The 20,211-nt window shown below is 67.4% G+C and overlaps 3 protein-coding genes across 3 annotated transcripts; 2 read left to right on the top strand and 1 right to left on the bottom strand.

The window, feature by feature from the left end:
* Positions 1–2,120: 2,120 nt before the first annotated feature.
* Positions 2,121–2,296, top strand: EMIHUDRAFT_371778 (hypothetical protein; the record flags this gene model as incomplete). Its single annotated transcript, XM_005762291.1, has 1 exon — positions 2,121–2,296. A coding segment is annotated over one exon (176 nt), but the record flags the coding sequence as incomplete, so codon positions are not given.
* Positions 2,297–10,661: 8,365 nt separating this feature from the next.
* Positions 10,662–12,863, bottom strand: EMIHUDRAFT_248588 (hypothetical protein; the record flags this gene model as incomplete). Its single annotated transcript, XM_005762290.1, has 3 exons — positions 10,662–11,357; positions 11,757–12,368; positions 12,582–12,863. The coding sequence occupies 3 exons, from the start codon at positions 12,861–12,863 to the stop codon at positions 10,662–10,664; spliced, it is 1,590 nt and encodes a 529-aa protein (XP_005762347.1).
* Positions 12,864–15,745: 2,882 nt separating this feature from the next.
* Positions 15,746–19,928, top strand: EMIHUDRAFT_471004 (hypothetical protein; the record flags this gene model as incomplete). The annotated part of the gene is made up of 4 exons (XM_005762289.1): positions 15,746–16,228; positions 18,575–18,628; positions 19,191–19,244; positions 19,307–19,928. 4 exons carry the CDS (start codon positions 15,746–15,748, stop codon positions 19,655–19,657), a joined length of 942 nt encoding a protein of 313 aa, XP_005762346.1. The 3' UTR covers positions 19,658–19,928.
* Positions 19,929–20,211: the final 283 nt, after the last annotated feature.

The raw sequence follows: 20,211 nt of genomic DNA, 5'->3' as shown, positions 1-20,211 counted from the left end.
CTGCGCAGCAGCCGGCGGGCGGGGCACCGAGTGCGCCGCCAAGAGAGGGGCCTTTCGGAGGCGCCGGGTCCGCGTGTGGCACGTCTGCCGGGGGAGGAGGGCTTGCTGGAGAAGGGCGGCTCGACCCGACGGGGCCGCACCCCGCTGCAGTGACGGCCGTCGCTTGGGCCGGGGAGGACGCGTCGGTCTTCGTCGGCAGCCGGATTTGCGTCTCCAGCGCCGCGTCTGGCGCATGCGGTAGCGGCGCGGGCAGCGCGGCCCTCTGTGCGGATGTCTTTGCGGATGGCCTCTCCGCGGATTGCAGTTGTGCCGGCGAGCGGCACAGCGTGTTTCGCTTCGACGTGTGGCGCGAGGCGTCGCCCGCTTCCGCTCGGGTTCGGGCGGCGGCGGCGGCGGCGGCGCGTCCCTCGCCGCTGCTCCTGCTGGGCCGCACGCACGCGCTGGTGTCGAGCGCGGACCCGCACTGCTTAATGTGGCGCCGCCTCTCGCCGCCGTTGCAGCCGAGCGCTGCGGGGCCGGGCCTGCTGCGGCGCGGCGCCGTGTCTCCTGACGGCCGGCGCGTCGCGCTCGCCGCCGCGCGTGGAGTGGCCGTTCGCCGCATCGACGAGGCCGAGATGTTACCGGCGGATTGGCGCGTGGCTTTCGACCCTCCGGCGCGCCGCGCTCGCCCTGTGGCATCGGCAAGCGCCGCGTCGCTGTGCGTGGAAGAGCTGCGCTGGCTGGAGGAGGAGGACGGCGCTTGCGACGTGCTGCTCGCCATCGGTCGGCCGTCGGCGGGGGTGGATCGGCCCGGCGTGCGGCGGCCTGGCACGTGGGGAGTCAGCGACGCTTTGGCGTCGGTTGGATTCGCTGAGCCCCTGCCGACACCAGACACGTATGCCGCTCGGCACGCCGGGACGGGCCCGCTCGAGCTGCGTGCGCTCGATTGCGGCACCATGCGTTTGTTGCTGCATTTGCCGCTGCCCGTTCGCGGTGTGGTCTGGGGCTGCTCTAGCGTTCCTGCTGCGCCGTCCCTCCTCGCCTTGGGCTGCGAGCAGGACTCTGGCGCGCAGGCAATCTGCCTTGTCACCATCACGCGCTCGCCTCCCGCGAGGCTCCACGCACAAGCCGTGCGGGTGAGAGACCAACCATTCACCACTTCCCGGTCGGCTTCCCACCCCGACACTCTGCTGCGCGAGTGGCGCCGCTGTTCTCCTCTGTAGGTGTTGACGCCTCCCCATCCGGCGGCCTCACCCCTCTGTGGTCTGAGCTGCGCGGCCGTCGCTCCTCTGGCGGCGGCCGCGCACAAGCGCGCGCCGCTCCTCGAGCTGCTCCTGCTGTCTAGCGACGGCCGCCTCTCGCTGCTGCGCTTCGCCACTTCGTGCGGGGGTGCAGCAGCGCCGTCGCGCACGCCTCTCGTCGAGCCGATTTGGCCTGCCGCATTGCCGCGGTCGCAGCGCGTGCATCAGTGTTGGCACTTAGCGGGCGCGGCGTGGGCCGAGGAGGAGCGCAGCACGTGGTTTTACAGATGGGACGGTGGCGGACTCACTGCTTCGACGCGCCCTGGCGAGGAGGACCGCGAGGTCGAGGCGGTCGTCGCGAGCGGTCCCGGAAGCGTGCACCTCACCGAGTGGCAAGGCGAGTCGACGGTGACGTGCGAGATTCCCCTGCTGCCTCAGCAGCGTGAAGTGGCGCCCGTCGCTATCCTCCCCGACTGCCACGCGCTCATCGGCATCGGCCCGCCAGAGCTCAACGCAGCTCAGCTAGGGCCGCCTCTGGTGGCGCAGCCGCTGCTCCACCGCAGCTTGCGGTGGCTCCTCACACACCAGCGACGCGCGGCGGCAGAGCGCCTCGCGCGCGGCCCGGGCTGTTTCCGCCGCCGCCATTGCCTCGAGCGGTTACTGCACGAGGCGACGGTCGAGGCGCACAAGAGCTGCCCTCTAGGCGAGGGGGCGCGGCCGCTGCTCTCAGACGTCGCGCTGCTGCTGCTGCGCGCACTCCTTCCGGCGGAGCGTTCGCGCGTGATAGCAGGCTGTGCGCCCTTGTCGGAGCCCTCTCACTGGCCAGTTCTGTTTCGGGCTTGTGGCACCCCCGACGAGCTGCTCAGGGCATCACTCGCTGCCGGAGACACTCGAGGAGCAATGCTCTTGCTGCTGCCAGTGCTCGTCGAGTGCGGCGTGTCTCAGTGCGAAGCCGCGTTGCGGGCGGTCCGGCAGGCTGCCCTGTCTGCGGGCCAGCCACAGACGATCGCCGACGTCGAGCGGTTCGAGCGACGGCTCACGGCCGCCGGGGCCGGACGCGAAGCGGTCGTTTCTTAGTGGACAGTGTGGGCTTGAGTGCGCTTTATTGGCCTCGCTTATATGTGACCCGTCTGTGCTTTGAAACTGTGTGTTGCAGAGCTTTAGTTACATGCACATGCACCTAGCAGACCAAAAAACATATTTGTTGTTTCGCGCCCAGACAGGCCTGCTCGCGATCGCTCGAACGGGATCTTGTGTGAAATTTGTGGGCTTCAGCCTTCACATAGGGCCTTGGCAACCCCGATCCCCGTAAAATGCGGAAAGGCACCCCCACTCTCTGCCGCGCCCTCGATTTGAGCCACCTCGCTCTCACAGACGGCTCCTCTGGTCGGACAGGAGCTGCAGGAGGAACGGCTCATATGCGTTGGCGAAGAGTCGCGAGAAGAAGCGCTCCTCCGACGGCGAGCCGTGCACCAGGACGGTGAGGGGCGCATGGGAAGGCCGCTGCGAGCGAAGGGTGGCGAGCAGCGAATGCATGCGGTCCACCGCGCTGTTCGCCCCCTCGGGCAGGAGGTCGGCGCCGTCCGCGGGGCGCGGGGTGCCGAAGAGCTGCTCGAGGAAGGCTGGCGACGCCTGCGCACCGACCCAGAGCGACAGCTCTTGCAGCGTGTCGAGCAAGAGCACGCTGCTCGGCGAGACCTCGCTCCCTCGAGGCAAGAGCTGCTCGCGGGTGGCGGCGCTTGGAGCGAGGGTCGCGGCCGCCGCGCCCTCGTCGGGCGCCTCCTCGGCGGCGAGCGCAGCGTCGGCCAGCGGAGGCGCCTCTGCCCCTTCCACCGGAGCCCAGCCGTCCCCGAGAGAGCGCTCGTGCACGACCAGCAGCCGGGGGGCGAGGGCGAGGCAGGCGAGGTGGGTCGGCAGCAGTCGGAAGCCGTGCGCGAAGGCCGCGAGCGAGTCGGGCGAACGCGGGCCGGCAGCGGACGCAAGACTGGGCGTGTTGAGCGGCGGCATCGTCGAGAGTGCGAGCGTCAGGAGGGGGAAGAGGGCGAGGGGGCGGAAGAGGACGAGCTCGTCCGCCGTCTTGCGCATCGGCGGCGGGCAGAGCTCGCGCTGCGAGACGATGCTGTCGAGGAGCGAGTCCTTGAGCTGCTCGCGCACCGCTGACAGCGGCTTGGTTTCGGCGGCGGCGAGCGCGAGCTTGGCAATGAGGGCGATTGCGACGGGCGGGTTCACCGACTGCGCCAGCGAGCGGAAGCTATCGGCGACCGGGATCTCGCGGGTCGACACGCGGATCCGCCGCTCTCCCGCGGGGCCAGAGTAGAGCAGCGCCGACTGGACATACGCCGTCTTGGCCGGCAGCGCCTTCTTGTCGTCCGTGTGGCGCAGCTCGGCGGCAAAAGTGGCGGCGCGGTCGACGCTCGGGAGGAGAACGATGGAATCGTCGCCCGCGCCGTCCTCCCCCTCCGGATCCGGGCCCATCCCCGACAGCGGCCGCAATCCCACCACCCTGAGGCCCTGCGACGTGCGCAAGCGCAGCACCGCATCAACCGCGGCGTGGCTGACACTCAAGCCCTCGCTCAGCGCCTCCTCCAGAGCAGCGCCAGCGGGACGCGCGCCGTCTTGGTCCGGCGGCACGTAAAACAGCCGCCCGCCGCTGATCTTGGGCAACTGCGCGAGAGATGCGACGTCCACGAACCCCGACCCCGGAGCCGCGACGAGCCGCACCGCCAAATTTGCGTCTGCACAGCCACGAGCAATCCGTTTCAGCGCCTCGCTCTCCGGCCGAGTGCAGCGCTCCAGCTGGGCGGCCAGCTCCTTGCCGTCGGGCGGTTGCGGCGCCGCGTGAGCAGACGGCAACTTGCGGCTCTGCGCCGCGCCGCTGACGGAGAGGACGAAGAGGTCTCCCGAGCTGGCAGCGGCTGTCACAATGGCGCGCGCAACCTCGACCGCGGCCTCGAGCGAGACCGCACCAGCCGACGCGGCCGCATCCCCCGACGCCTCGGCAGCGAGGCGCGGCAGCTGCTCGAGCAGCTCCTGCAGCTCGGTCAGCCGCTCCCGGATGGAGTACAGCGGCGGCTCTGCGCCACGCGGCAGGGCGGGTAGACCCTCGGCCGACGGTAGCATCAGCTCTACGGCGGGCGCGCCGCCCGATGGGTCGCGCAGCCGGTGCAGCCGCGCCGTCGCGTCGAAGCTGACGACGGCGACGCGCTGAGGCCCGAGCGAGGAGGCGTCGGCGTCGGCGTCGGCTGCTATCCGCGCGAGCGCCTCCTTGGCAGCCGCACACGCGGAGGAGAGGGCGCCCGAAGCGACCGCGGCGGCGGTGGTCTCGAGCGCGATCACCAGCACCCGCGGGCGCGCGTCGGCAGCCGTCGAGTACACAAGCGCCTCTTCGCCCGAGAGCAGGTACTCCACGTCCGCATGGACGAGCTCGAGCCTCCCGAGTGGCACCGCTCCGGCAGCCTGGGCGGGCGCGGCGGGACTGCTCTTCCAGCCTCCCCACCATCCGCCGCCGCCGCCGCCGCCCCCCTGCCCGTGAGGCTGCGGGTGCTGGGGGTGGGGCGGCCGAGGCAGATCGTTGACATGGTTGCACAAGTTGCACTCCCACTTGGCAGCATGCGCCCAGATCTGCGCAAACGGGTTGAGATAGCCGTTGCACGCCGAGCACCGACACACGAGTGGCGGCGGCGGCGGCGGACGCCAGCCGCCGCCCGCGTCGAGGGCTGTGGCCGCGGCTGCCCCAGTGCTGGCGTGCGGATCAGAGACTTGGACGGCCTGGGCAGCGAGCGGCGCGACGAGGCAGCCAAGCGGAATGCCGAGCGAATGCTGCAGCGGCGCGGTCTCGGCCGCGGCCGCGCTAGACAGGGCGAGCGCCTCATCCTTGGCCGCGCGAAGCGCCGCCGCCTGTCGCGCGTCGAGCCGTGGAAAGGCAGTGGGGTGGAGCATGGGCCGCCCGCCGAGCCCTTGGCGGGACGGAATGCGAGTGAGGTCGTGGAAGACCGGCATGTACCCTGGCGCGTGCCTGTGGCCCGGCGGTGCCGCCATTCCGTGACCGGGAGCCGGCGGGTGATGCAGAGGCAGGGGCTGCTGCGAATAGCCTGGGTGCTGCGGCTGAGGCTGGCCGTACGACTGCGGCTGCGATGGATGAGGTGGCCAAGGCTGCCCGGAAGCCGGACCGTCGCTCCACTGGCCGCCGCGCAGGCGGAGCAGAGACCCGGCCAGCGATTGCACGAGGAGGCTTGGCGTGAGCCACATCGCCTCTCGTGGCCGGGCGTGAACAGGGCGTGAACAGCAGCTCCTGACCACGGCGCCGCAGGCGCCTGTTGATAGGTCCAGGTGATAGCCCTGGATAGGCAATGCATACGCCTAGTTGGGCCTCGGATCGCCCGGCCGCGTCCCGGTGCTCTGCCGTCGGATTTGTGACGCCGCCGCACCGCGCCGCGGCCGGGGAGCTCTGGGAGGTTCAGTGTCAGTGTATATATTGTAGAGATCAACCATGTCCACAATATCTCTCAGTCTAGCTAAGCCTGGGAAGGCGATGCCGGGGCCGTACAGCAGCTTGATGGTGCTTCGCCGGCGTGCGTCCCGGAGCGGTGCCGGACGGGGGCCCAGGGGAGGAAAGAGAGGATGTCGTTACGTCGGGCACGGGAGTAGACTTGGGGTTGCCTCCAGAGAGCCAGCTCAACAATTCAAACGATGTCTTCGCTAGCCATGAGAGTGGTGACGACTCGCCCTCCGCACCAAGCCTGCGAATGCGTCTGTCGCTAGCCGAAGGCTTTGCCACACTTTTGACTGTCACAATGCTCTGGGAGCCAGCATCGCCAAGGGAATCCAGAACGAGCTGCTGGAGTTCAGACGCGAAGTTCGCCGGTGAGGTACTGGATGAGGAGTTAGTTGTGCCAACAGAGTCCTCGTCGCACTCAATGGTGGCAGTCACAACGAATGGGTCGAGGTGGTCAGGTGTGCCGTCGCTGTCTTTATCAGCGGTGCCCTCCTCGGCGTCGGGCATGCCGTCGCCGTCCGAGTCGGGGTCGAGGTAGTCGGGCGTGCCATCGCTGTCCGTGTCGGTGGAGCCCTCCTCGGCGTCGGGCATCCCGTCGCCGTCCGAGTCCGGGTCGAGGTAGTCGGGCAGCCCGTCGCTGTCCGTGTCGACCGTGCCCTCCTCAGCGTCGGGCAGCCCGTCACCGTCCGAGTCGGGGTCCATGGCGTCGGTCGGTGTTCGCAGTCACGATTGGCATAGTTGGGGTTTGGTCAAGACAAGCGTTGATGGCATCGTCAATCTCAATGTACCCTGTCGTGCCTTCTGTAAACGGCACGGTCACGACAATCGCATCCGAGGAAGCACAGGCCGCGTTGATCGCATTGACCTGCGCGACGTAGTCCAAACCGTTCGAGTACCAAGTCACGTCGAAGTCCTGCGAGCCAGCCTCGGCCCCGCCTCTCCAGACGTCCCAGAACTCGGAGCCCGCGTCAGCGTGGGTCACAAACGTGATCGACAGTGGGCAGGCCGCTTTCGCGTAGGGGTGCGTCGGGCTTTCGCCGGCTTCGACCTCGCCGCTCTCGACAGGATTCGAGCTCAAGTCCATACCTGGATTCATCAAAAGTGCGTAGAGCAGCCCGGACGATTGTAGCCCCTGCGAGTACACCGACTGGCCGAAGAAGGCAAGCTCCCCCCTGTTCTGGTCGTCCCCGCACTGAAGCGACACCGTGACACCGGCATCCGTCAGCTTATTTGCCGCCCCCACGCCCAGGGCGATGACATAGTTGTCTGAGCTGATGTCCGAAATGGAGCTGTCCACGGTCAGGGCCGAGTCATCGCAGACGCAGTCGCCCCAGAGAGGGCCCGTCGTGCTCCCGGTGTAGCACCAGGCGGTCCTGCCGTAGTCGACGGTGGTGCACGCGTCATATGACACTCCTTTGTACGTGAATGGGAAGTTCGGGCAGCCCGTCGCCGTCCGAGTCGGGATCGAGGTAGTCGGGCGTGCCATCGCTGTCCGTGTCGACCGTGCCCTCCTCAGCGTCGGGCAGCCCGTCGCCGTCCGAGTCGGGGTCCATGGCGTCAGGGATGCCGTCGCTGTCGGTATCTGCCGTGCCCTCCTCGGCGTTCGGGATGCCGTCGCCGTCAGCATCCGGATCGAGAGCGTCAGGCGTGCCGTCGCTGTCGGCGTCGGTGGTGCTTTCCTCGGCGTCGGGGATGCCGTCGCCGTCCGAGTCGGGGTCGAGGTAGTCGGGCGTGCCGTCGCTGTCTCGGTCAACGGTGCCCTCCTCGGCATCGGGAACTCCGTCGCCATCCGAGTCGGGGTCGAGGTAGTCGGGCGTGCCGTCGCTGTCCGTGTCGGCGGAGCCCTCCTCGGCGTCGGGGATGCCGTCACCATCCGAGTCAGGGTCGAGGTAGTCGGGCGTGCCGTCGCTGTCCGTGTCGGCGGAGCCCTCCTCGGCGTCGGGGATGCCGTCGCCGTCCGAGTCGGGATCGAGCAAATCAGGCGTGCCGTCGCTGTCCGTGTCAACCGTACCCTCCTCCGCGTCGGGGATGCCGTCGCCGTCCGAGTCGGGATCGAGCAAATCAGGCGTGCCGTCGCTGTCCGTGTCAACCGTACCCTCCTCCGCGTCGGGGATGCCGTCGCCGTCGGAGTCGGGGTCGAGCGCATCGGGCGTGCCGTCGCTGTCCGTGTCGGCGGAGCCCTCCTCGGCGTCGGGGATGCCGTCGCCGTCCGAGTCGGGGTCGAGCGCATCAGGCGTGCCGTCGCTGTCCGTGTCGGCGGAGCCCTCCTCAGCGTCGGGCACTCCGTCGCCGTCCGAGTCGGGGTCGAGATAGTCGGGCGTGCCGTCGCTGTCCGTGTCGACCGTGCCTTCCTCGGCGTCGGGGATGCCGTCGCCGTCCGAGTCGGGGTCCATGGCGTCGGGGATGCCGTCGCTGTCCGTGTCGGCGGAGCCCTCGGGCGTGCCGTCGCTGTCCGTGTCAGCGGAGCCCTCCTCGGCGTCGGGGGTGCCGTCGCCGTCCGAGTCGGGGTCAAGGTAGTCGGGCAGCCCGTCGCTGTCCGTGTCGACCGTGCCCTCCTCGGCGTCGGGGATGCCGTCGCCGTCCGAGTCGGGGTCCATTGCGTCGGGGATGCCGTCGCTGTCCGTGTCGACAGAGCCCTCGATGGCATCGGGAAGCCCATCGCCGTCCGAGTCGGGGTCGAGCGCATCGGGCGTGCCGTCGCTGTCCGTGTCGGTGGAGCCCTCCTCAGCGTCGGGCACCCCGTCGCCGTCCGAGTCGGGGTCGAGCGCATCGGGCGTGCCGTCGCTGTCCGTGTCGACGGAGCCCTCCTCAGCGTCAGGCACCCCGTCGCCGTCCGAGTCGGGGTCGAGCGCATCGGGCGTACCGTCACTGTCCGTGTCGGCGGAGCCCTCCTCGGCGTCGGGGATGCCGTCGCCGTCCGAGTCGGGGTCGAGGTAGTCGGGCGTGCCGTCGCTGTCCGTGTCGGCGGAGCCCTCCTCGGCGTCCGGAATACCGTCGCCGTCCGAGTCGGGGTCAAGGTAGTCGGGCAGCCCGTCGCTGTCCGTGTCAGCGGTGCCCTCCTCGGCGTCGGGCACCCCGTCGCCGTCCGAGTCGGGGTCCATGGCGTCGGGGATGCCGTCGCTGTCCGTGTCGACAGAGCCCTCGATGGCATCGGGCAGCCCGTCGCCGTCCGAGTCGGGGTCGAGCGCATCGGGCGTGCCGTCGCTGTCCGTGTCGGCGGAGCCCTCGTCGGCGTCGGGCACCCCGTCGCCGTCCGAGTCGGGGTCGAGGTAGTCGGGCGTGCCGTCGCTGTCCGTGTCGACCGTGCCCTCCTCGGCGTCGGGGATGCCGTCGCCGTCCGCGTCGGGGTCCATGGCGTCGGGGATGCCGTCGCTGTCAGTATCTGCCGTGCCCTCCTCGGCGTTCGGGATGCCGTCGCCGTCTGCATCTGGATCAAGAGCGTCGGGCGTGCCGTCGCTGTCGGCGTCGGTGGTGCTTTCCTCGGCGTCGGGGATGCCGTCGCCATCCGAGTCGGGGTCGAGGTAGTCGGGCGTGCCGTCGCTGTCTCGGTCAACGGTGCCCTCCTCGGCATCGGGCACTCCGTCGCCATCCGAGTCGGGGTCGAGGTAGTCGGGGACGCCGTCGCTGTCCGTGTCGGCGGAGCCCTCGTCGGCGTCAGGGATGCCGTCGCCGTCCGAGTCGGGGTCAAGGTAGTCGCTCCTTGGCGTCGGGCAGTCCGTCGCCGTCCGAGTCGGGGTCGAGGTAGTCGGGCGTGCCGTCGCCGTCCGTGTCGACCGTGCCCTCGTCGGCGTCAGGGATGCCGTCGCCGTCCGAGTCGGGGTCGAGGAACTCGGGCGTGCCGTCGCTGTCCGTGTCGTCGACGTTCGACTCGAGCCGGTCGGGGATGCCGTCACTGTCGGCGTCTGCAGAGCCCTCCTCGGCGTCGGGCAGCCCGTCGCCGTCCGAGTCGGGCCGAGCCCTCGTCTGCGTCGGGGATGCCGTCGCCGTCCGAGTCGGGGTCCGTCGCGTCAGGGGTCCCGTCGCTGTCAAGATCAGAGCTGCCCTCCTTAGCGTCGGGCAGCCCGTCGCCGTCCGAGTCGGGGTCGAGGTAGTCGGGGATGCCGTCGCTGTCCGTGTCGGCGGAGCCCTCGTCGGCGTCGTGCTCAGGCGCAAAAATCCAGGTGGCGACCCCCAAACGGACGTAAATAGTGTTTGGATGTGGCCGACGGGCGTAATTCCCAAATACGGCGTAGAACCGCCGTTTTCAAATCCCCCTCGCAGAGTTCCAAAATTGCCCGTAAACAATTTACCCAGGGGCAAGCGGGCAGGGAGGAGGGCGTCGATTTCCCGCTGGCTAGCCAGCCAGGCACTCTCACGCTCTCACTCATTGCTTTGCCCCCTATTTCTCTCGGGCGTCCCCTGTCTGTGGTGACAAATAAAAACGGACACCTCCGGAGTCGCTCCTCATCGCAAACCCTGTCAGCAGTCCTCCTTCGGGAATACACATTAAAAAAGAGAGGACGGTCCCCCATTCCCAATGCACTTGATTGAGCACTTGAGCACTGCCACTGGATAGGCCCCGGCCCCCGCCGCCGCCGGGCCATATGGTCGATTCCGCATTGGACCATGGTACGGGGCCCCTCGATTGTCTCGCCCTCCCTCGGCTGGTGTATGGTTCATTTGGTGGGGGTCTCATAAGACATACAACAAAGAAACAAACACGGTATACAGGATCGAGGTGCACGTGCTGCTGAAGCGCAGTGTGTGCGATGTCGTGTGTTTGTCGTCCCCCCTCTCCATCATCTCACTGGGAGACGTCGGCGGTGGTGGCGGTGTGACCGATCGAGAGCTACAAGAGTCCCCTTCCAAGTTCCAATGCGATTAAACATACATGCATAAAGGGAGCCTCTAGGGTTCGGCGAAAACGAAAAGTCGATCTCTGCAAAGCATCTCAGTGGCGCGCCCTGTCACGGCACGCGAGCGTGTTGCAATGCGCGCACAAAAATGGAGTGGGCCCGCAGCGCCTCGCCGATGTGGCGCAAGAAAGCGCCGATGAGGGCATCATCGAGCGCCGCAGGCGTAGGAACGGCATGTCCTCGGGAGCTAGCCGCTCGGCCCAAGACGCGGGCAGTGCCGCTGCGCGGCGCGAAGCTGAGCGCAAGCGAGGGGACCCACATCGGCGAGGCAGCCGCCGATGGAGGTTGCGCGGGGGTGACTGAGCTGAGAGGGTCGCTGGCGCCCAAAGCAGGCCCGCCCGAGCCAGAACGGCGGTGGTGGTGGTTTGGGGCGCTGTCCGAAGCGCCAGCCACGCCCCAGAGGCTTCCCGGGCGAGACTTGGCAGAGCGCCTCGCAAGCGTGTCTTGGCGACTCGTCGTGGACCGATCGACCGCCACGAGGAGAGCGACCCGCTCGTCCGTGCGCAGCAGGTGCAGGACACACTCCTCCCCCCCCAGGCTGCAGATCGCGCGGCGCGTGACCCCGTCCTGGTCGGGCGGCGGAGGCGCGGAGGCCGCGGCCGCCAGCGCGGGTGCGGAAGAGAAGCAGGAGAGGAAGGGCTGTAGGAAGGGCTGTAGCTCCGCGCCGTGAATCTCGAGGGGGCACTGCTCGCGGCAACGCGGCGTCGAGAAGAGCACGAGCCAGCCTCTCTCCGCCACCCGGGCGGCCTCGCCCGCACGCCAACCGTCTAGCGCCTCCGACTCAGCCACCGCATACACGCCACCGCCGCCGCCGCCGCCATCCTGCTCAGTGCCGCCGTCGCCACCCTGTTCAGCGCCGTCACTGCTTCCGCCGCCATCGCGTGCGGTGCCGCCGCTGCTCGCGAGGCATAGACCGGCGCAAAAAAGGAGCAGAGCGACGAATCGAACGCCGGGCGTGCGGCCGAAATCATCGAGGGTTTCGGCGAGGGGCACGTCCACGTGTCGTGGCGCGGCAGCGGCAGCGGGGGAGAGCAGCGGCGCGCGGAGTGGCCCGTGGAAGTAGAGCGCTGCCTTGCGGCGCAGTCCGGCGGAGTGAGCGCGCAGGACACGAAAGAGGTAGGGCTCGGGCGGAGCGCCGCGCGGCACCAGAGACAAGCTTCCCCGGGTGGCGGCCGCTGCGGCGGTGAGTGCCGCCTCCCGCAGCTCTTCGCGACGCGGCGAGTGGAGATTGCCCAGCTCCGCGTCCGCCGCCACCAGCGCGCAGATCGCCTCGCGCAGCCTGCAAGTGCCGAGCATGGCCTGCGCCCGGAGGAGCTGCTCCGTCACCGACAGCTCGAGCGTCGAGGATCGCAAGGGCGCCAGCTCGGAGGGCACCATCGACAGATATGAGGTGCGAAGCGCGCACACGCGCGCCTCCAGCGCCGCGGCGTCGCCGTCCGCCAGCGGTGCGCACATCTGCATGTACACCTCGGCCATGTAGCGCCGCAGCGAGAGCAGCCGCCCCACCTCGCGCAGGAGCGCCACCAGCCGCTGCCACGACTCGCCGTCCTCGCTCCTCCCGCGCGCGTCGTCGATCCCGTCCTCGGAGCTACGGCAGCTCGAGAGCCGAGCCAGCTTCGGCGAGGGCATCAGGCCGTGCGACGACAGCAGCCGGTCGGGTGGGAGAGTGGCTGGCGACACGGCGCGGAGGTTGACGTCTCCGCATGCAACGAGCGACTCTCCGTGTCGCAATACCTCAGACTTCGCAGCCGCCAAAAGCTGAGTCACCCACGCGCCAAAGCCGCCGCCGCCGCCGCCGCCGCCGCCGCCGCCGCCGCCGCCGCCGTTGGCGGCGGCCCACCCGAGCAGCGGGCTTGGAGGGGGTAGCGATGGCGGCGGCGGGCTGTCGGCGATGCGCTGCTCCGAGGCGGAGGAGGCCAACCGGGTGGGTGGTGTCGGCAGCACGCCCTCTCGACCAGGGGCAACAGAGACCGTAGCCGATGCGGGCGTGCGGACCAGAGCGGCGATGCACGCCTCAATCTCGGCGCTCGCAACGTCGATGCGCCGCTCGAGGGCAATGCGTGCTGAGCGGCCCTCCTCGAGCGCTCCCCCGGCGTGGTGCGCCACCTCAACCTGCAGCACGGCGAGCAGCGCCGACGAGAGCCGTCGCCACGGAAGGGAGCCGGCGAGTGCCTGCGCCTGAGCCACGAAGCCGCACTCGAGCAGGGCCAGGAAGGTCGCAGTGAGCGAGCGGTAGCTCGCGTCGGGCTTCATAAACACGGGGAGCCGGACAAATGTCCAACTGCTCCCACTGTGTTCGTGCGTCGCCCATCTCTACTGGAGGTGACTGCTCAATCATATTATTTGTGACTTTCCCCAACTCACGGAAGCCAAACAAATCTAACACCCACACGTCATTTGGACCCGATGCTGCTCCGCGCCATGTGCATGGCGTTCGAGTGAACGCCGTGCAGGCAGCCCGTGCCTTTTGGTGTACCGCGTTTGTACCGCGTCCTGTGCCCCCGAGTTCATTTAATATACGTCATTTGGGGCCTGGAGCCCTGTTCACGCGCGTGAGTGTTAGATTTGTTTGGTATTGCTAAAAATCTCTCTCTCGGAAGCCTACCACCACTTGCGCCGCCGTTCACTTGTACGAAGTAACAACGAATTGTTTACACGCCTCGCTCGCACGACACTATAGATAGGCACGTTTAAACTCCCTGTGTGGTGGCGGCGTGCGGTCCTCCCATCCCTCCCTTGCGCCTTGCTGTCTGTTTTCTTTCTTTCTTTTCCATAGGCACGGGCGGGACTGGCGCGCACTGGCACTAAAGAAAGAATAGGGGTCCCGTACCACGCTAGGGTGCCCACAGGACCCAAAAAAAGAAAGGAAAAAAGAAATGGGCCACCCCCGATCGCAGGAGAGTCGAGAAATTGAGAGTGTGACAGCCGTTACGCAAAGCATGGCATCCGCCTCCGCTCTTGCGCTGCTCGCTCGCCCGGGCGGAGGACATGAGGGACGCCGGCGCCTCGGTGCGTGGCTTCGTCACACTTTTCCACCGCTCAACTTGGAGGCAGTGTGTCTAGTAGCGTGCTACACCTATGACGGCGGACCTCACTGGGGCGCCGACGTGCGACGACCGTCTGGGATCGAAAGACGAAACCGCGTCCCAGGAGCTCGTGCAGAGCGCGCTCCGGAGCTCGGTGGCGGGAAATTTGAAGGGAACGTGGTGGCTTCCCACCGCCTCTGTATGTGCCCAATAAAGTGCTAACACGACCCTCGGGCAGCAGGGGGTATGTGGCGAGCGCACGGAGGCACAGTTAGGCCGCCGTGATATCGCCCTTCCGGGCACCCCGTTTCGCGGGTAGCCGTTTAGGGGTTAAGGCTGCCCTCGGACCCGACATATGACCGCATGCATCAAAAGAGATTTTTCCATTTTCCCGAGAGAGTAATCGTAGCTCCAGACCAGCTGCCATCTACACGCATCGCACCTACTAGATAAAACGAGGCGGGCGTGAGGTCGAGTGAGGACCTCTGTTGGCCGGCGCGCAGGGGGAAATGGGTGCGAATGTGTGTGGCCTACTGGCCCGGGACGCAGCGGGCGATGCGCGACCGGGCTAGCGAGGACACGGGAGTCTGGCTTCAGGGAACGGGCCCCGGCCGACGGGAGCGACCAGGACCAACTGATTAGAAGCAGAGGGCGGCGAACTGGGGCTTTCGGTCTCAGATAGCGGGGGCCAGCCTGCCGGGGTGCCCCCCGGCAGGTGGCGCGGCATCGCCAGGGAGTGGCTGGCTTGACGGGTCTATCACAACCCTTGATACAGCGTCCTCACTGACCGGCGGAGCTGGGCGGGCGGGCGGCGGGCGGGCGGGCGGCGGGCGGGCGGTGGGCGGGCGGCGCACCCTTGGGCTAGCTAGCTGCCGCCTGAAGCACATGCGCAAAGCGACAAGCCTCGCCGCGCGTGCAGCTGCCGGACTGGAACTTGAAGCAGACGCCCGCCGCGGGCTTGCGCGGCTCAGGACAGTCCTTGGATTTGTGGCCGACGCCGCCGCAGTTGAAGCACGGCAGGGTCGCCTTGGTCGGGCAGTCACGAGACGAGTGGCCGCGCTGGCCGCACGAGTAGCACGTGGTCTGGGAGGCGCGCGCTGCCGCCGCGCCACCCACCTCTCCGAACCGTGCCTTTTTCGCCCGAGTGCACTCGGTGCACCGCCGCTTTCCCGCCTCGGCCCACCCCTTGCTGAGGAAGAATTTCTGCTCGGCGACCGAGTAGGTGAAGGAAGCGCCGCAATCTGTGCACCAGCGCTCCTCGTCGACGAGGTGCGAGTCGGCGGTCTCGTCCACGGCATCCTCCTCTGCGGGGCGGCTGGTGCCGCTCTCTCGGCTGCTCGCCGCGGGCGCTTCGGCGTCGCCATGGCTCGCGGGTTCGTCCTCGGCGCGATGGCGCTTGCCGTGCTTCTTGGCTCGCTTGGCCGCGGCAGCAGGGTTGGCGGCGAGCTTGGCGGCGCGCTTGGCCGCCTTGAGCGCGGCGTGCTCGTCCTCGCGCATGTTACGTCCTAGTGTGGGCCGGGGGCCCTCGTGGAAGAGGAGGCGACGAGGTGGCAGGCCCCGCGCTTTTTTTTACGTGGATGATGGGGATCTCCCTCCGACTGTCGGAGCCGCACGCGATGCGGGCATGCGCGCGCGATGGCTCCGTTGGCTCCGTGCCTAAGGCAGATAGGTTAGGGTGTGAGGCGAGCCACCGTTTCTTTCTACTGCCGATCCAGCGCCTGGCGTTTGGGGCGAGCCGCGGTCGTCGTCGCTGGTGGTATGGCGGCGGCGGCGGCGGCTCGCCCTTCCCTCCGGCCGCAATTCCGATCCCGCCGCGCTCGCGGGAGGTCGCGCGTATATAGAGCCGGCTCTATTTACAGAGCGAGCAAGGGCCTCCGTGCTGCTGTGCGCCCCCTGGTGCGTGGGTGCTTTCAAGTTCTTAGATCACAACCCAAGGATGATATAATAAGGCAAAAAGATCCTTGCGCCTTGCCGATCCGCACCTACCTAGGCTCTTGGGTGGCGCGCCCTCTCTTGAAAGAACTTGGTTTCTTCTACCTAGGCGAAACAAGTTGGTTTCTTCTACTAGGTACCTGCCTCCAACCCGGCCCCCGCAGGCGCCGAGCGCGCATGTCGGGGCTCGCAAACAGCCGCCTGAAGGAGGAGCGCAGGAACTTCCGGAAGAGCCGTCCATTTGGCTTCGTCGCCAAGCCCGCGACGCTGCCGGACGGCTCGCAGGATCTGATGCGGTGGGAGTGCGTCGTGCCCGGCAAGGAGGGAACTCTGTTCGAGGGTGGCGTTTTTGCAATGACGATGGTGTTTGACTCCGACTACCCTCAGTCGCCGCCGAAATGTTCTTTCGATCTCATCGACGGCAAGCCGCTCTGCCACCCGAACGTGTACCCCAGCGGGAAGATTTGTCTGTCGATAATCAACCCCCAGGGCTCAGATGGCGGCACCTGGACGCCCTCCACGCAGATCAAGGTCATCTTGTTGGCCATCCAGACGCTGCTCGACGAGAAGGAGGTCAACCCTTTGTCGCCCGCGCAGACCGACGCGTACCAGCTCTTCACAAAGGACCGCGTGGCGTGGCGGAAGCGCGTGCGAGAGCAGGTGGCGCGGGTGACACCAGGCGGTGCCACCGGCTCGGCGAGTGGCGGGTCAGGCGGGCCGGGTGGGCCAATCGTCCTCGAGTAACTATCATCGACATGCGGGCGGGTTCGCGAGATCACGTCAAGAGGAGAGTGAGGGGCGTTGAGCGTGGGGCGCTCGCGGGGGCGCTCGTGTTGGGCGGTTTACGACGGAGCTCGGGGGCGGTGAGCGCGGTTATCTCTTATCTCTGCTACGACGGAGCTCTCGCGTGGGGCGAAGCGTCTGCGGCCGGCCCGTAGTCACGCAGGAGCGTCCTGCGTACGCTGTAGTCACGAGGCGAGGCTTCTCTGCGCGCTGGACTATAGGTGTAGGGCTAGGGGTCCAGCCCTGCAGGGTGAGCCAGATCTGACGTTTTGTGACATCGCGTCAGGTCCGTGTTTTTCTCGTCTTGCGGTACATCTCTCCGCTCGCCACCTCACGCTCCGCCGTCCGGCCATGGATGGTTCGATGGAGCTCGGCGAGCTCCATCGAACCATCCAACTCCGGTCACCGGGTCTGAACGCGCTCAGCCTCAGGAGGTACCAAACCGCGCGAATTCTGCACGCCTCGCTGCACCGCTGGCTTGACTGAATCAGGCAGCAGCAGGCTGCTGCTGTTGCCACAGCAGCAGTCTGCTGCGGCCCCAATACGCAAGTTAATGACCAGCATTGCTGCCGGGGGCATTCGAGCCGCCACAGCCGGTGTGCGGCTGTGCACTGGCCACTGCCACCTGCCCGCGGCTACGCACATGTGCGCTCGCATTGGATGAGCCCTGCTGATGGACCTGCGTCGCCTAGCTGCACGAGAGCAATGCCGCAGGCGGCGGCCGTGGCATACACTGCGAGCACACAATAGGGTTTGTGGAGCGTCCAGACATGTCCAGAAGGTCCACCAGGTCCAGAAGGTGTCCAGAAGATGTCCAGAAGGTGTCCAGAAGATGTCCAGAAGGTGTCCAGAAGGTTGGAAAAGAATGTGGGAACGTAGAGAGTCCTCTGCAGGTGTGCTGAAGGCCTCAGGTGTTGTACAGAAGGTCTCACTCAGTCAGGTAAAGCCGTAGACGTGTCTCAAACAGTCGCCTCCACCGAGTGAGCAACCCAGTCAGTCATGGGCTATGAAAAGAAGGCATTGTGCTTTGCTGATGAAGGCCTGCGGGCCTTCTGGACATTCTGGACGTTTGCTAAAGCTTGCTAAAGCACCTTCTGGACATTTGCTAAAGCTTGCTAAAGCACCTTCTGGACATTCTGGACATTCTGGCGCGAACCGCAAGCGCGCGGTTTCCCCCCCATCCCCTTCTGACATTCTCGCGTTGCGTCCGGCGGTTGATGGCGCCGTCGTGGGTGGGCCGGCAATGAAAACCAGCAAGGCAAGCGCGCGAGGCAGATGCAGGTCCTGGCGGTCGGGAATGCCGCCATCACCCCTGTGTCTCCCGTGGCCGGAGGGTTGGTTGGGTGGTGGGGATGGGTCGGTCGGTGTGGGTGGGTTATATCGCCTCATCAGCCGGGTGGGCCGTGCGTGAGGTGGGTGGGGGGGGGTGGGTGGTGCCAAGCCTCACTCAGCCGGGCCGTGAGGTCGTGGGGTGGGTGGGTGGTTCCAAGCCTCAGCCGGGCCGTGAGGTGGGTGGGTGGGTGGGTGGCTCAAGAAGCTCCGTGCACGTGAACGGATGTGCAGAGGCACGTGGGTTGAGAAAAAAGTAAACGCAACGCTGTAGCCTGTGTTTGGCCGGTTCTGACCCGTTTTATACTATCAGTACCATGCCTGGGCCACAAGAATCGCACACGGGGAGCGGCTCAGGGACCCAGTAAGCCGCGGAATCGCCAAATGTCACAACCCGGCTCACCCAGGGCTGGACCTAGTCGCTGGTGCACAAAAGAGGTAAGAGCGCACGTTGGGCGGGAGCGGGGGAGGGGCTTCTCCTGCGGAGTCGTGCGTGCGCAGGGCTCCTCTTTGCTTTCTTCTACTCCCTACTATCATCTCGTTCCCGTCCTACCAGAGAAAGTCACGTGGCCTAGCACGTGGCGGGGGCGGAAATATTCGGGCGGTGATTCGTGTTTGTTGTCTGTCTGAGTCTGTGGAGAGCGCCCCGCCGCGGTGGATGGAGCTCATTGAATTGGCGTGGGCCTGCTCGGCTGGTCCAGCTCAAGCTTCGGCTGTGTTGTTAAAGAAGGGCGGCGTCGGCACAGCGAGGTGAGAAAGAAAGAAAGAAAGAAAGAAAACAGACAAGCCAAGGGAGGGATGGGAGAACGGCACGCCGCCACCACACAGGGATTTTAAGGAGAGGGGTGTGGTGCGCTAGCCGTCGCCCACCCTTGGGCGTTGTCCGCCGAACAGCTCGCCGACAGCGTCGTCGCGACCGACGCCGCCGCCGAGGCGGGGGGGGCCGCGGTGACCACCGCCGCCCACGTCGTCCTCCGACGAGTCGGCGTCGGAGTCTGGGGGGGTGGGAGGGTCGGGGCGCACCCGCTCGCGGTCCTTGGTTGGCCGCCTTGCCGCCGGCTCCGCCGCCGTCGCCGCCGCCGCCGCCGCCGCCCGGTGGGGGGTCTCCCCCGTCGGGCTGTGCGACGGGCCGGGCGGCTTGAGCCTCGAGCCGCTCGAGCCGCTTGCGAAGCACTCGCAGCTCCTCGGCCGAGTCCACGGGAGCGGGAGGCGCGGCTGGGGCCCCGTCGGTGCCCCCGCCAGCCCCCGAGGGGGGGGGCTCCTGCCCAGAGCCAGCTTTGGCCTCTGCGGGCCGTTCGTCTTGGTCAGCGTCGGAAGCGCGCTTCGGCGCGGATTTGCCCATATCGTTGGGCGCACGGAGGGAAGGAGAGGTGGGCTCCTGCCCGAGAAGGTCGCGGGACCTGCGCAGAGCTCGCTCTGCGTGATGCCGCTCGAGCTTGGGCGTGCACGCAAGGGCCACGCGCAAGCAAGAGCAAACAACTTGGAAGTTCACAGCTGAGCTTACCCAAAGGAGGGCGTGCGGCCTGTTGCAACAACCTTCCGGACCATGATTGCCGCGGCCAAGGTGCGCGCTCCAATACTAACCGCCCTGTGTGATCGTCGTCACCTCGTCCCCCACCGCCGTAGGGTGGCGCTAGCGGGATGAGCAGCCTGCTCGGCCTCCTCGGCAGCGCGGCGTTCGCGCTCGTTGCCGTCTACCTCGCGTCGCTCGTCACTGTCTGCCATGGGCCGTGCGGCAACAAGAAGGACGACGTCCTCTACGAGATGCGCAGTGCTGCCTGCTGCAGCCCGTCCGTGCAGGATTGCGGCAACTTCCTCCCGGGCCAGGGCTCCACCTGGCTGCACGGCATCTGCAAGCCCACCGCGCCCGACTTTTGCAACCGGCTTAAACCCAAGAGCTTCTTCAACGGCTGTTCGGCTGCGGGGGCCTTCCAGGACGCGGTGGACGACGCGGTGGACAACTTTTTCGGCCGCTAAGGGGCGTGCATCGAAAGGGGGGGAGGCACCTCCGTGTGAGCAGGACGCGCGCGCACGGTGTGCCAGAGGAGGGACGAACGCGCGCACGCCGCGCGGAGGAGGGAGCACGGCACGCACAGCGCCACAGCACCCACACCCCGGAGCCTACACCGCCAGGCACGCAACCACGCTTTGGGCCCCGACAGCAGACTTTTTGTCCTGACTCCTGTTTTTCGGGACTCTAGAGAGCTGTTGCGCTGACGGGGAGAAGCGGATAGAAGCTCGCATCCGTCATTTGTGAGTGGGGGGGGGAGGTGAGTGCCATTTAAGCGTTGGGAGGGCGGCAGGAAAGGCAGGTAGGGTGAGACGTCTCTCCGCACACGCAAGTTGAGGATGCGAGGGAGGGAGCGGAGGGAGGTGGGGTAGGCCCGCATCGCTAGACCGTGCCACGCGACGGTGGGCGTGAGTAGGCGTTTGCGCGTCTCGCTGCAGGTGTCGGCGGCAATCTCGGGTGAGGGTGATCTCGGGTGTGTGTGATCTCAGGGTGTGATCTCGGGTGTGGGTGATCTCGGGTG

This window comes from Emiliania huxleyi, assembly GCF_000372725.1.
Source record: "Emiliania huxleyi CCMP1516 unplaced genomic scaffold EMIHUscaffold_683, whole genome shotgun sequence".
In the NCBI taxonomy this organism is placed as follows: domain Eukaryota; phylum Haptophyta; order Isochrysidales; family Noelaerhabdaceae; genus Emiliania; species Emiliania huxleyi.
The sequence above is the reverse complement of the archived record's forward strand: the minus strand, read 5'-3'. Positions and strand labels throughout refer to the sequence as shown.